At 34.5% G+C, this 15,092-nt stretch overlaps 1 protein-coding gene across 14 annotated transcripts in view; it reads right to left on the reverse strand.

Annotated features, from left to right (window-relative positions):
* LOC125680255 (C2 domain-containing protein 2-like) overlaps window positions 1–14,227 on the reverse strand; it is a 39,955-nt gene extending 25,728 nt beyond the window's left edge. For 8 of the 14 annotated variants that reach the window (XM_048919696.2, XM_048919703.2, XM_048919700.2 and 5 more), the window contains exons 1-5: window positions 13,658–14,222; window positions 9,068–9,163; window positions 6,770–6,889; window positions 5,278–5,382; window positions 4,691–4,717 (exon numbers count right to left, since the gene is read on the reverse strand). In XM_048919696.2, coding sequence (XP_048775653.1) covers window positions 4,691–4,717; window positions 5,278–5,382; window positions 6,770–6,889; window positions 9,068–9,163; window positions 13,658–14,050 — 741 coding nt within the window. In that variant the 5' untranslated portion in view covers window positions 14,051–14,222. Of the gene's footprint in view, window positions 1–4,690; window positions 4,718–5,277; window positions 5,383–6,769; window positions 6,890–9,067; window positions 9,164–13,657 lie in introns of all 14 variants that reach the window. The other 6 variants (XM_056156285.1, XM_056156288.1, XM_056156287.1 and 3 more) reach the window with 3 other exon arrangements.
* Window positions 14,228–15,092: the final 865 nt, after the last annotated feature.

Consider the following 15,092-nt stretch of genomic DNA (forward strand, 5'->3'; position numbering starts at 1 on the left):
AACATTTGAGATTTTTTTTTTTAAATTATGAAACGGAGATTGTTCAACGTTGCCCTTTGGATATGTGTAAGTTAGAAATGAAACACAAATTCTGTACAAAGTTGTTCGTACAAATTCTATTTCTATGTGAACAATTTAAGCCAATGAAACTTAACCTGCATAAAATTCCCCCCCCCCCCCCCCCCCCCCCCCCCTCCCAACCAGCTAGACCCATGTCTCACAAACAAGTGTCGCTTGTAACACTTTCATGTGATATAACCAAACCCTGCTCTGAAGTCTTAATTGTAACACTTTCATGTGATATAACCAAACCCTGCTCTGAAGTCTTAATTGTAACACTTTCATGTGATATAACCAAACCCTGCTATGAAGTCTTTGTTTAAAGTAATACAACCCTCATGTGACATCAGAATATTATGCAAAATCAATGATTTATTCTTATTATTATTACTTAATATTTATTATTATTATTATCAATGATGACATTCTTGTGCTCGATATGCTTTCATTGTGTGTGTGTGTGTGTGTGTGTCGTTGGAGAGCACAGGATAGTAACATAAATTTTGTTGGAGTCATTTCCAATAGTTATTGTAAAAGATCTTGTTTAACATTAAATATTTCAAAAGTCTTAAGTTATATACGAATAATCAATAAAATGCTTCAAAATATTGGATCCAAGGGCAGTAACTCCGTTTTGATTTGTTTCTTTATCAAGTCCATTATGCGATAGATTTCCTTTATATTTCACAGACATTTTGTATATTTTTGTAAAGGAACAGTTTCATGAAATTGTTATAAGTACTATTATATCGTTATAACCAGTTTTTGTGAAATTTTGATAATGCTGTTTAAGGAATTGTAATTTTCTGATGTTGATAAAAGATTCTATATATTTCTGGCATCTTAAAAAGTGCAATGACCTGGTACGATTAATTTGATAGTTTAGTTAATAAATTGAAATAAATACACCGTCTATACTTTTATCAGATAATGATTTGAGTATGGAGTTACCTTAATATGTCTGGTACAAAAACAGTAGACTTCGAAACATTATTTTCCACCAAAACCCAAGTCTCATAGCTTAATTTAGTGCAATGATCTTTTACAATTTTGGTAGAGGACATCCTGCTCTACATGATTATGCATTTAGTTTTTTTATTAACAGATGTGCAGTTGTAGAGAAGATTTTTGAAAGGTGGTAAATCTTTAGCAGTTTTTGACCCCCCCCCCCCCCCAGGGGTGCAAGAGTCCTCAAATTTACAATAATTTCCCCTTGTCCCAAAGACGTTTCATACTAAACCTGAAAAGAATAGCAGAATTGGCAAATACTCAATGTGTATCACATTTCCCTGCATTGCAGCGTGTGCAGTGATCTGTCCTAGAAAACTACAGGGTAACTTCAAGAAATTCAATACTCAATCTTTCTTAAATGTCAAATATGTCTTTCTAAATGGACTCTGAAATGAATCCCTAGCAAGTAATGAAAAATAATGCCACAGTTTTTCATTTGTTACTAAGCAACACTTTTCACAAGAACTACAGGTAACAATGAAGAAATAATACATAGAACTAAATCTACAATCTAACAGGGATCTCTATCTCACAACTGTACAGTGCCAAAGACATGTATAAAACTAGATCTAACAGGGATCTCTATCTCACAACTGTACCAAAGACATGTATAAAACTAGATCTAACAGGGATCTCTATCTCACAACTGTACAGTACCAAAGACATGTATAAAACTAGATCTAACAGGGATCTCTATCTCACAACTGTACAGTGCCAAAGACATGTATAAAACTAGATCTAACAGGGATCTCTATCTCACAACTGTACAGTACTAAAGACATGTATAAAACTAGATCTAACAGGGATCTCTATCTCACAACTGTACAGTACCAAAGACATGTATAAAACTAGATCTAACAGGGATCTCTGTCTCACAACTGTACAGTACCAAAGACATGTACAAAACTAGATCTAACAGGGATTTCTATCTCACAACTGTACAGTACTAAAGACATGTATAAAACTAGATCTAACAGGGATCTCTATCTCACAACTGTACAGTACTAAAGACATGTATAAAACTAGATCTAACAGGGATCTCTATCTCACAACTGTACAGTACCAAAGACATGTATAAAACTAGATCTAACAGGGATCTCTATCTCACAACTGTACCAAAAACATGTACAAAACTAGATCTAACAGGGATCTCTATCTCACAACTGTACAGTGCCAAAGACATGTATAAAACTAAATCTAACAGGGATCTCTATCTCACAACTGTACAGTGCCAAAGATATGTATAAAACTAAATCTAACAGGGATCTCTATCTCACAACTGTACAGTACCAAAGACATGTATAAAACTAGATCTAACAGGGATCTCTATCTCACAACTGGACAGTACCAAAGACATGTATAAAACTAGATCTAACAGGGATCTCTATCTCACAACTGTACAGTGCCAAAGACATGTATAAAACTAGATCTAACAGGGATCTCTATCTCACAACTGTACAGTACCAAAAACATGTATAAAACTAGATCTAACAGGGATCTCTATCTCACAACTGTACAGTGCCAAAGACATGTATAAAACTAGATCTAACAGGGATCTCTATCTCACAACTGTACAGTACCAAAAACATGTATAAAACTAGATCTAACAGGGATCTCTATCTCACAACTGTACAGTGCCAAAGACATGTATAAAACTAGATCTAACAGGGATCTTATCTCACAACTGTACAGTACCAAAGACAATATAACTAATAAATATGTTGCTTTATTCCCCTCTTGCTCCTACAGTGATACTGTAATGGTGATTAAATACCAAACGAGAATTCCACTATTTTATTCCTCGCTAGTTTGATATTGGCAGATGTTCCTTGGTATTCACTACAAACTTTCTCTCTACTCTGTAAATCACTTAAGAAAACACTGAGATGTTGATAATTGTAACCACCTAGAATAGGGAGCATTCAATTTTAATGTAGCTATTGTACTGATCAAATAGCAGACACCATTCAAACAAATCAGGGAATATTTTGTTGCGAGTGTAAAAAACATCTCGTCTTCAAGTGAGGATTTTCTTCCACAGTCATTGATATAATTTATATCTGACATTTCCATCATAAGAATGTCTGCTGCTATCAATTCTGTTTGCTAGATAACTATGGCAACACAAACCAGTTACCTGCTCTGGAGAGAACAGACACTCAAATATCCAGCTGAAGATTCTGAGCATTCATGACTAAACAGAGCTATAGATAAAACCAACACTGTACAGGTACACTTCTGAAAATGTACTAATACCTTTCTGGTTCTTATGAATTGTAAAAAGAGGCCCATAGGCCACATTGCTCACCTAAGCAGTTGCAATTTCATGCATAAAACATAACTCCAGCAGCAGTATCAAAAGAAATGTATTCTTCAAACACAAATGCCCCCCAAAGTGCCCATACTGATGGAAGACATTGCATAAAATGATGTATGTTATATTAACACGATATGACTATTTTTGACTTGCCCTAGCTAGAATTAGAACCCTGGAGTCACAAAATTCACAATTTTGGTACATGCATCCTTTTCTGCTTTTCCCAAATATGCGCTTAGTTTTCATACAGTATCAGTAAAATTAAAGAAGTTTTTTAAATGATTAAGACAATAATCACTATGATAATTTTGGCCCCACCCTGGAACCAAAACCCCTACCCTTAGATTTATGAAACTTACAATTTTGGTAAATGGCTACCTGCTCCTAATCTATTTCGTTTCATCTTAGTATCAATAGCATCAAAGAAGATGTAGTTTAAATGTTTTACACATAGACACTATAAGGAACATGAAATTCACAACTTTGGTAGAGGCTTCTCTGCTCTACATGACTATGCATTTACATTTTCCTACAGATATATGATTGTAGAGAAGATTTTTGAAAATTTGTCAATTTTTGGCAGTTTTTGCTCTGACCCTAAGGCCCTAGGGGTGCAGGAGTCCTGAAATTTACAATTCATATCCCCCTTTTCCAAAAGATGCTCCATATCAAATTTGAAAAGAATTCGAAAGGTAATTATCAAGAAGTTAATAATTGTTCAATTATTAACTCATGACAGATGACACACGTCGATGGATGCAGACCAATAGCAAAAGGTCACTTGAGTAACTCATGTGACCTAAAATTACAACATTATGGCCTACATATATTTAACATTTTTTAAATTATCTCCCCCCCTTTTTTTTGGTTGTGGTCCTCCATTTCTAAATAGACTTGAAGACCCTTCAGCCAAAGATGCTTCTCTGTGCCAAGTTTGGTGTTGATCAGAAAAGCACAATTGATCTTTAAGCTCAGGTGAGTTAAAAAAAAAATTATATTTCAAGAATGAAAAGACATGCCACACATCACTTGGAGGAGGCACTATCAACCTGGATTAGAATTGAATCTGTTAAGTAAGGAAGCATAAAATGCAAAATGAGTATATGTATATCTGTATTTTTTGATCAATTTTAATTTGAAATCTAACTTCATGATTCCGTTCAGTAATTCAGTCCTAATGGTTACTGTGATCCACCACGTAATTATACCTTGTGTGAAGACTGTGTTTGTGACAGAAAGGTGCGATGGAGTAAGCAGTTGGCAGGTTTGTCAATACATGTACATCCTCATGTGTTTACTTACCACCCATCCCTCTCTAATACTCAAATCCTGATCAATATTAACAGGGAAAATAATAATTAAATGATAAATACCATGCTTACAGTGCTTAACTATTTATAGGGCCATTGAGAGATTACCTTGGAGAGTTCATTATGGTAATTCTGAATTATCATGGACTTCTGAATTAAAAGTCAGATTCTCCTAGCACATTCAAGAGTAAAGCAAAACCGATTGAATAATCCTGCATGGTGTTGAATTTCTGACAGGCATACTGTTTCATTGTTTTGATGGGTTGATTAGCTATTACTCAACACTGATTTTTCCTGAGATAGTAAAACATGGTACCTTGATGTTTCCCAGTTTCTAAAGATTTCTCGGTATAAACTGCTGTAATATAACAGTGTGGTACCAATCTACTATCACAAAACATAAATACTCAAATTTCTTCCCCACAGCCCAGTAGAAGATAAGCCATTCTATAATTAGATAGGAAAATGCCTACATCAGAATGGCTGGAAACACTTGGCAGCCACTGGAGCTATATATTTCTCTCTTTTTTTTCTGGGGATGAAGAATTGCAAGCATGCTGTTGATCTAGCCATGCCTACCTGGTAAGGGTTTACAGGTTTTCCAACGATATGAACGTCAGGACGACCTTCAAAGGCAACCTTAGCCATCATATCACTGCCATGGTTAAAGCACTCCACACGAAGCTGTGAAAAAAATGGTTTACCATCACTCAATGTAAATCAGACATGTAACATGTATACACACTGTTCACTGAACATGTTTTATTGTAAGTGTATTGTAAAAAATACATATACCACATCACATGAACATTTTGTTTGTTGCAGCATCTAATGATAAAAAGAAGATTGAGGGTTTTTTTTTTGAAGTACATAAATTACTTTACATCAGGCATTTTGATGAGGGGTAAATGCAATTATCCATATGTTTTACTGGGCATGTTTACAATTTCTAAACATTCAAGAAATTATCATCATCCCTGTTCTTCTAAAAGCATGCCAGAGTATACAAATTATTGGTTTTTCTCCAGTTTCAGGAAATTATGTAATTTCAAAAACCATGTTATTGAGAGAATTGTGTTTGAAGTTGTTTTGCAAATTTTATCTTATAAGATAAATGACTCCCATACAACATGAGACTACCATTACACTGTTGCATGACTTAGAAACAGGTTAAGCCTATCAAGGTTTATTCCCATGTCTTTTCCTGTTTGAGAGGATTCAGAGTGCTTAACAACACAAACTGAGGCCAACATCTTTTTATTTTCTGTTCTAGGGAGCACTGACCCTAATTTGGGCTGAAATCCAATAAAAATAAATATACCAAATTCAGGTTTTATTTTCATTTCTTCCACCAGCAGTTTGTTGATGGTCATTGATAAAAAAAAACAACCCAATGTAAACAAACTCAGAGAACACTGCAAGATTGTCAGTCCAGTTTGCAACTTGTGCAAGAAATTGTGACCTTAAAAACAGTTCATATTATTCTCATTAACATTACATTACAAATGTATATCCAAATTTTGACCAATAACACTTTATATCACTGAATTTAGGATTTTGAAAAAAGGTTCCATCCTGAATTAAAAATAAAATTTTTAATTACATATTTCTATCTTTAAGGACTTTTGTTTTTATCCCCTCCCCATTTTATTTTTTTTGTACAACAGAAAATAAATAATAGTAAGCCTGATCTTTGTAGCAATTTGTGATTTGATGCTGCATGTTACATCACCTCTAACACTTTTCATTGTGTTCCATTCTAAACTTTGACCCCACACTTCTGAAATCTAGAGAGGGTATGGGAGAAACAAGTTCCCCAACACATGCAAGTTTGTTGACAGTTTTCTCCAAATCTTGTTCGTTGTTTCTTTTCAATGATTTGCAAAGCTTTGTAGAACTTATATATGTCTTTAACATTTTGGTCATAATATACAAATGTACTGAGAAAGTGGGAAAGTATATCTGCACAAATGTGCCAGTTTTTGTGCCAGCATTTGCTGCGTTTTCATAACACATTTGTTACATAGTCAGCAGTAAGACTATATGGACAATAAAAATAGCTGACACTCACTGATCCCTTCAGCTTAAGGATGCTGGTTGTCAAGTTGGTGAGTCGGACTCCCTCTGATGTCTGTTGGGAGGCAAAAATGGCAAAGGACAGATCTTTAGAATCCACCTTGCATTTGACGACCTGCAGAGAAATCAGCACAAAACTAATTACATTCACCAGATTCATCCAATTCAGGAACTTCACTGTTCAAATCATAATACCTAAAGGTGATGAGTTATATCATTATGAAAATGTAACAGGAAGGGAGAAAATGCAACAGACAAGACTGGGATTCGAACCCAGGCCCCCTGAATCTCTAGTCAGGTGCTCTACCAACTGAGCTATCTGGCCACCAGATATTGAACCTGGCTGACCGCTACATTCCTCCCTCCTTAATCAACCCAGGATCTTAATCCCCTGGCAGGCATTTTCACCTGCCAGTTCCAGGGGCTGGTCTACGGCACCAAATGTAACAGGAAAGGAGAAAATGCAACGGACAAGACTGGGATTCCAACCCAGGCCCCCTGAATCTCTGGTCAGATGCTCTACCAACTGAGCTATCTGGCCACCAGCGATCGAACCCAGCGGTGATCGCTACAAAATAAATAGCTAAGCTGTTATAGCCATATCTTTAACACTGTTTTAATGATATAATAAATATCTTAAGGAGGTGTAACACATCTATATGACAATGGTCATCGATGAAATCTACAGGATATGTATGATATACTAATAATGCTGAGGTGTCGGAAGTTTAAGATCGCTAAAAAATTTACAATATTAGTGTAAAATCATTAAGAAAAAAATCAAAACATCTGCGGAACTCAAACACACAATCTACAGAGAGGCTGCTTATAATGAGATTGCATTTTCTTGCCTGAGTTATAGGCATAGAATGATTTTCTTTTAAAAATTATATACATCTATTGTACAAATAACATGAAACAGCATGCAGACCAATGATCATAATACCTTAATATACATTATTCAATTTGTCTGCAAGGTTTGACACGATATATCATATTATATGTAAAAAAAAAAAAAAAAAAAAAAAGATCATTCAATTAATGCTTCTTAAATATCATGTATAGTTGAACTTCGGTCTCGAACATTGATACCTCGAATACCACGGATATGTCGAAGCGAGTTGGAAGTCCCAACTGCATTGTCTTTAGGTATTTGACCCACAATATTTTGAACCCTCAAATTTTTTCTCGGCACCATCGAGTTTGAGATAATGAGGTTTGACTGTACTTCTTGAATACAAAGAACTTCTATATGAACATGATGAATACAAGAAATTTCACTTATAAAGGTATAGGTATCCCCAGGAATTCCATAAAAGCAAGTTTTACTGTAATAATTTGAACTCTTGTTTGATATTTTGAAGTTTTTCCTCGAAATACCTCTAAAAGTTGTGGATAGATTTTCAGTAATTTTTTTTACCTTAGGTCAAGAAAGATCTGTATGCAGCCATTCTTTCTTAAGTTTACTCAATTTAACATGTCAAATGGAACAAACCTCGAGTTTGACCTGATATATCATAACTATACACTACAACTGCTCAAAAGTTTAACTGTCAGTTAGAGTTAATGACAAGTTACTGGGTCCAGGTCAATACTTACAAGCATGTCTGAAGAATTAAAGTCCATGAATTTTTTTTTTAATTTAAGGACCACTACACTGCTGAAAGTAACTACACTGTATCTGCACCTTACATGGCAGTGATATTTGATCAGTAACTTGTCAATATACTAGTAAATTTAACCTCCAGCAACAAAATCGTTGATTGTTTTCCAGTAAAATTTACATGTGCATATACTTCTACGTGCTTTACATCTATCAATGATATCTACAAACATGTTCCAGTATACATACTACTGAGGCAAAAAGAATCTTTTCAGACGGCATCAATAAATCTTGACAGATCTATATCCCCATTTGTAAGGAAAGCTTGGATTGAACATCTGATCATGCACTTTCAAAAATGCTCTTTAAAAATGTTGGTGACAGATACAAAATCCCTCCTGGGATTCATGTTAGATTATACTGTTTTCTATGTGGGAAATGAAGCTGCTGTCACATCCTATCTAATGTCACAGATGTTTACAGTGTGCAATATAGCCAGGGACTGAGAACTCTAATCAAATAAAGGAGTGAAGTTGCTGTTCTACATCACCTACATAAGTAACAGATTTCAATTCTACACCTCCCTCTACAACAACCAAACACCTGGGTATTCACCATTTCCCATGTTTTGTAAGTCGTTGCCATGTTTACTTCTTGAGATGCTTTAGGGGTGATTGATGTGCTACTCACATATTTATCCTCTGGACCTGCTTGAAAGTTGACGTCACTGAATTTGGGAGGCAGGCTTCCTGACTTGACTCTTTCAAACTTCAGTTGTACCGGTCCCTGTAGAAATAAATGGTGTATGGTCATCTAATATATCACCAATAATTAAAGAGCTGTGGTTAATCAGGCTTGCATTATCTCATCTAGAACAACTTCAAAGGAACTTGTGTATTTGCTAATGGATATTAGGGTAATTTAATTAGGTGATTTATATGCATAATGCCCAAATCTACGTTAACCATCAATATTTTCTTTCCCATTGAACATGGCTTGTATGTGGGGCAAATCTTTCCCATTTCATGCAAATATACTCTGCATGCGATACACATGCACGATGACCTTTCCAAAGTCAGTCTTTATCTTTTTGATATTCAAACCTCTGATGTACGTTTCATTGTTTAAAATGTCACCTTCAACTTAACACATCATAAATAACTTACATGTATCTAAAAATATATATATAAAGATGAATTACACAATATGTCATGAATATAAGAGATAAATGTTTGTATGAAGGGTGAATATGAGAACAGTGGAATTCTGGGTAAATTTCTTCTCTGATTTATTACCCTCATGCTTTCATTGTTTTCACAATTTACCCCCAACATGCAAACAAACTAGATTATCATGGAATCATATTTATATTTCCAATGTTTGTTACAAATTGTAATGATATGCATTTCCTCATGAATGCACTACTGTTGTAAACAATGCACATACGAACAGGGCTCGAAATCAACATATGCCCGTCAGTCTGACTGACTGGTTAAAAGTCTGGCGGGCGGACTGACATTTGTTTTAGTCAGTCCGATGGGACTGGTTAATTTTCTAAAGCATCATTTTGGAAAATATAGTTATGAAATTTTATACACACATTTGGCATGCTTCGATCTGTATATATATCAGACAATCTGATCGTAAATATAAATCCCACATTTAAGTGTTACAGCATTGTCTGAGGCATACTGAGTTAAATTTCATTTTAATAACATTAACGAAATATGTTTAATTATTTCTGAAAAACTCTTTTGGACTGGTAAATTTTTCTGCAGACTGGTTGAAATTATACCCCATCAGTCCGGCTGGACAGGTGACATAAAAAGTTAGCTTCACGCCCTGACGAATGCAGAACTACTGGATAAACATAGTACATGTTCGTCTTTGTAGACGACTGAGAATTCTGACAGAAATAAAAGTAAAATGTAAATAAAGGGGAAAAAAATCATTTCTGAAAATACCCGAGGGTATGAATTGCAATGCTTCGTGCCAGCATACATTTCAATAAGCCCTAAGTAACGTGCTTCATAACGTAAGCCTATGGCGTGATTGCTTCGAAATTCATAACTTCAAGTATTTTCAAAATTGAAATTTATATCTTTTAAAATGAATAAGACAGAGTCAAAGCTGAAGACCAACACCTTGAGGTTTAATTTGCGGAAGATTCTCACAAGGAACCAAATAAATTCATCGTGCATTCTCATGATGTGTTGGTGTTCTGTTTTATTTCTATAAGTTTAAAATGAATAAGAGTAAAATCTCTCTGGAATGTTGTCATCAGAGAACTTCAAGATGCTCCTCTCCTTGTGTTTATTATAATATTTGTATATTATTTTTGCTGGAAGCTGAGTGACTCTCCTTATCTTCTGAGCATAATAAAGTTGTGTATATGATCAGGATGATATATTTATTCTATCACTCAGTACTGCAGACATCCAGACACAAAATGAGCAACTAAATGAGGAAATTACATAATCACTGCAGCATTCAGACAGTCATTATTGTAGGCACCACACACGCTGGGTCAAGCCAGATCAAAGGTCATTTCAGGTCACTGTTAATATAACAGTATACTACTTATTCATATTGGTCATCTAAATGCTTTATATATCAGTGAGATGGGGCCTGCCAAATAGAATATGTTTATCGGACTCTAAAATCAATTTTGCTGAAAGTTTAAATGTGTTAAGTAATCACTTTACCTGCACTCACACAGGTTGAATCTAGTGACTTGTAAATCTGCAGTAAAGATTCTTCAGTGTATTTACCGATAAATATAGATCTATACATATGTATAACTTGACACTGAACACGTTCACATGTACTGGCATCAATATTAAGGAGGTATGCTACACCAGAGAAATTTGATGTAGATGAAAAGTGGAGGATATGTTGAACAATATTTTGAAGTTGAAAATTTTCAAATTGACTTTATATTGTCAAAAAATACAGTTTTAGTAGAAGGTACTCTAAAAAAATTTTTAAAACCCCTGCTGGACTCGAACCCGAGACCTTACAGTTCAGTAGTCGGTATTCTAACCTACTGAGCTACTCAGCTAGGTATTTAAATGGAAAAGGAAAAGTCAAATATTGCTGATATCGATTTTTTCATCCATGTTTTTAAAGGAAGTCAGCCATTATGACGATTAGAGTACTACCTTAAGCAAGTGAATCAAAGGATCTGATTTTAACATGATTGATGTGATCCATACTTGGATTAATTGAATAAAAAAATGAAAATAGCAAGTTCCCTTAATTAACATGATTAACACAACATGCAGTAATATCTAATGACGTACAAGTGAAGTCTGTGTAAAGATTAAAGTGTATGAAACATGTAACATACTGCATAAAGCCAGCAATACAAACATTACAACTGATTAATGAACAACATGCAAGGATGCTTAGCTCCATAGATGATAATTTTGTATGCACAAATTGTTCCCTTATTAAATGAGGAATTTGCAGAATTAGTCTTGCTCTCTAGATCTATCATTATCAGGCAGTAAAAAGATAAGAGAGATTATTACAAAAAATAACAATTACAAACAAATGTATCTAACATCACCGTTTCTATGGCAACTCATCATAATTATTCAGTCAGTGAGGATGAAATGTGATTTAATTTTCAACAGTGGAGAGGAATGTGCTTGTAGCGGTGTAAATAATTACATGTTTGCAAGGCAGCTCATTTTGCCAATTGACACAATGTAGAAGAGAGAATGAGTCCTTTGTAACAAAAGTGCATGATCTGGCCCCCTTTTCGACATAGTCTGATTTAATAGGTTGCACAGTATTAGAAGTACAATTACAATGGCAGATAATGAAATTTTAATCAGACTAAGTAAGACACAGGCTAGATCAATTAATATGTAATTCATAAATGCCACATATGACTCTGCCTTATACCTGACTGCCTCATTATACACCTGGGGAATATGTGTGTGTGATAACTCTAAAAGCTACATCCTGTGTGTGTTACACACCAGCCAAATGTTGTAAACTATTTATTATAAGGTGATGAGATAAATATCTTTTAGATATGATGATAAAGATACGTGTGATGCCTAAGGCTGTAAACATATGTAACACAGAGAAAATGCAACGGGATTCGAACCAGGGCCCCCTGAATCTCTAGTCAGGTGCTCTATCAAATGAGCTAATCTGGCCACTGGCGATCAAACCCGTCTGACCGCTATATTTGCAATGCATGTTTTTTTCTCAAACATAAATGGAGCACCATAAGAATATTTATAATATCTTCCTTTCCTTCAAAGTGATAATGTACATACCTATGAGTCTATGCAACTGTACATGTAATCAATGTAATCATGGTAATTACTAAAAAAAAAATTATACCTATGGTTGTGCTACAAATTATCTTGGGATTAACAGAATGGTGTACTAACTACTGGTATCTAATATAAAAGTGCATACCTTGACTACTAATTAGTACTATAGTCCAAGGGAATTTTTCTTAATTTATGTCGAATGATTCTGCAGGTGTTCTAATGTACAAATACAATGGAAGTTTTCATTTTCACTTCCTCCCAAGGTTGTTGAATCTTAACTCTCTGTGACACAAATCTTTCTTTGCAAAAGAGATTTGGATTGTCTATATAATGCAAAACACACACCGTTTGTTGCATAACAATTGACTTTTAAAAAAACCCACTATCAGGTGAATTTCTTAGTGCGAATATTACCAACGAAATTTTCAAGTGAATGGAAAGTGTAATCAATATTCTGTCTGCACCTCAATGTTTTTATTTATTACGTCATATATAGCTGTCACTGGCATGGGTAAGTAATTATATTACAACATGTACATAGAGAAAAAATCAAACGAGACAGTGCTGTGATGACATGAAGTATTTGGATCCCACTGCTGCATTTAACATTAAGACCCGCATGGCTACAAGTAAGAGGGAGGAGAGGGTGCCCTCATGCAGCTGCATTGAAGACATGGCAAAGTATTCAAAATGGTAACCAAATATTGGATCTTAAATCTATTTGAACTTTCTAAAAATGCTAAATTATCTGATTATATTCTTTATAATACATGTACATACTGTTGGTCACTCACATTCAAAATGCCAAACATTTCAAATATCATTCCTACAACCAGTAAATTTGTGTGACAGAATGACAAGCTGGAAATACAATTATTGTGCAGTTAAATTATCGAAATTAACTCAAATATTGTACTTTGAGACAGTCCCCCTTTAGAATCTAGGAGGATTTTCCTTGTTTTCTTCATTAATTTTGCTTACTTACCCCAAGTTTGATTGTCTGTTCATTTAAACCCAATACCCATGCGTCCACGAACTCTGGAAATTTGTCATAATGCAAGTAGAACCAATTTAAAGCTGAGTTTAACCACTGACAGGATTCCGATCCGGGTTTTTCTATTACAATCGCCCCTGTAACCCCGGTGGTACTGCGGTCCCAACTATCGCGGGGTTTCAGAGGCCCGAAAAATGTCAGCACTGCATTGACAATCATAACAACTAACACTGCCCATCCTATCCATCCGAAAAGCAAAACATCCAGCAAATTGTCGTCCCAGTCTGAAAACAACCAAGCCGTAATTCCCTGGCCCGCATTCGCCATTTTGTCGAAACTCTCCCCTAGCCGATACCAGATCAGCTTCAGTGTGATATCAGCCATAGGGTAACCAATCAGAGTCGACTTCTTGTAAAATGATATGTCTTGTAATTGAACTTCACTCCCATATTCTGCTATACAAACACATCCCTGGTTTACGAAGATAAGAAAATTCAGCGCCTCTTCTAGCTAACTGCTTTGCTGAAATGCAGGGATTCTCCTGCAATCGATTTTTCCCCCAATACGTCAGAATACTTTAAAAATAGTCTCCATAGGGAATTCCCGTAAAGGAGGCTCGGTTAGGTCAGAGGCGTTTCTTATTGACAAAATATTAAACTCTATTTCAATTTTATGACAATTGTAGGTCATAAATTCATTTTAAGATTATGACATGACGAGACATTAGGCCTTTTTTAAAAATAAAAAAAATCTAAATAGTTGCAGATGTAGGCCATATTCATTTTTTTTTTTAAAAGAGAAGTTTAACTTTTAATTTTTTTTTTTTTTTTTTTTTTTTTTTTAGATTTTTGATTTGTTTTATACACAGGCACTCGACGTTTTAAATATCTATAATAAAAAAAATTGTCTTCCTGTAAACATAATATGTTTACAGGAAGACAATTTTTTTTATTATAGCCTAGATATTTAAAACGTCGAGTGCCTGTGGTTTTATATTACTGTACCCGTATCATTTCAGGCCTGTAGTTTTCACGATGATGTACTTGAAGTAATATCGTTATATAACGACTTGATTATCTCGATATATATATATACATGTAGTGTTGTTATGTACATGTATATATTTTTTCTGAGAGTATTTCTGACTCTTTTGCATTAGGATACACAGTGGTACTTACATGTAATACAAATAAGTATTATCATGTTCAAAATGTCTCATGTATGAACATTGCTCATACTAATAGTGTATATTTTGCTCTTGTTTCGTTCTTTTCTTTTTATCATCATTTTTTTTTTTTTTTTTTTTTTTTTTTTTTTTTTTTTTTTTGTAATAAACATTGCACATTGAAATGTTAACAATCATATGTATGCTGTATGCCCGAGAAGGCCCTAATTTGGAAATAAATCATATTCTATTCTATTCTAT

The sequence above is a fragment of the Ostrea edulis genome, chromosome 2 (assembly GCF_947568905.1).
Source record: "Ostrea edulis chromosome 2, xbOstEdul1.1, whole genome shotgun sequence".
Classification (NCBI taxonomy): domain Eukaryota; kingdom Metazoa; phylum Mollusca; class Bivalvia; order Ostreida; family Ostreidae; genus Ostrea; species Ostrea edulis.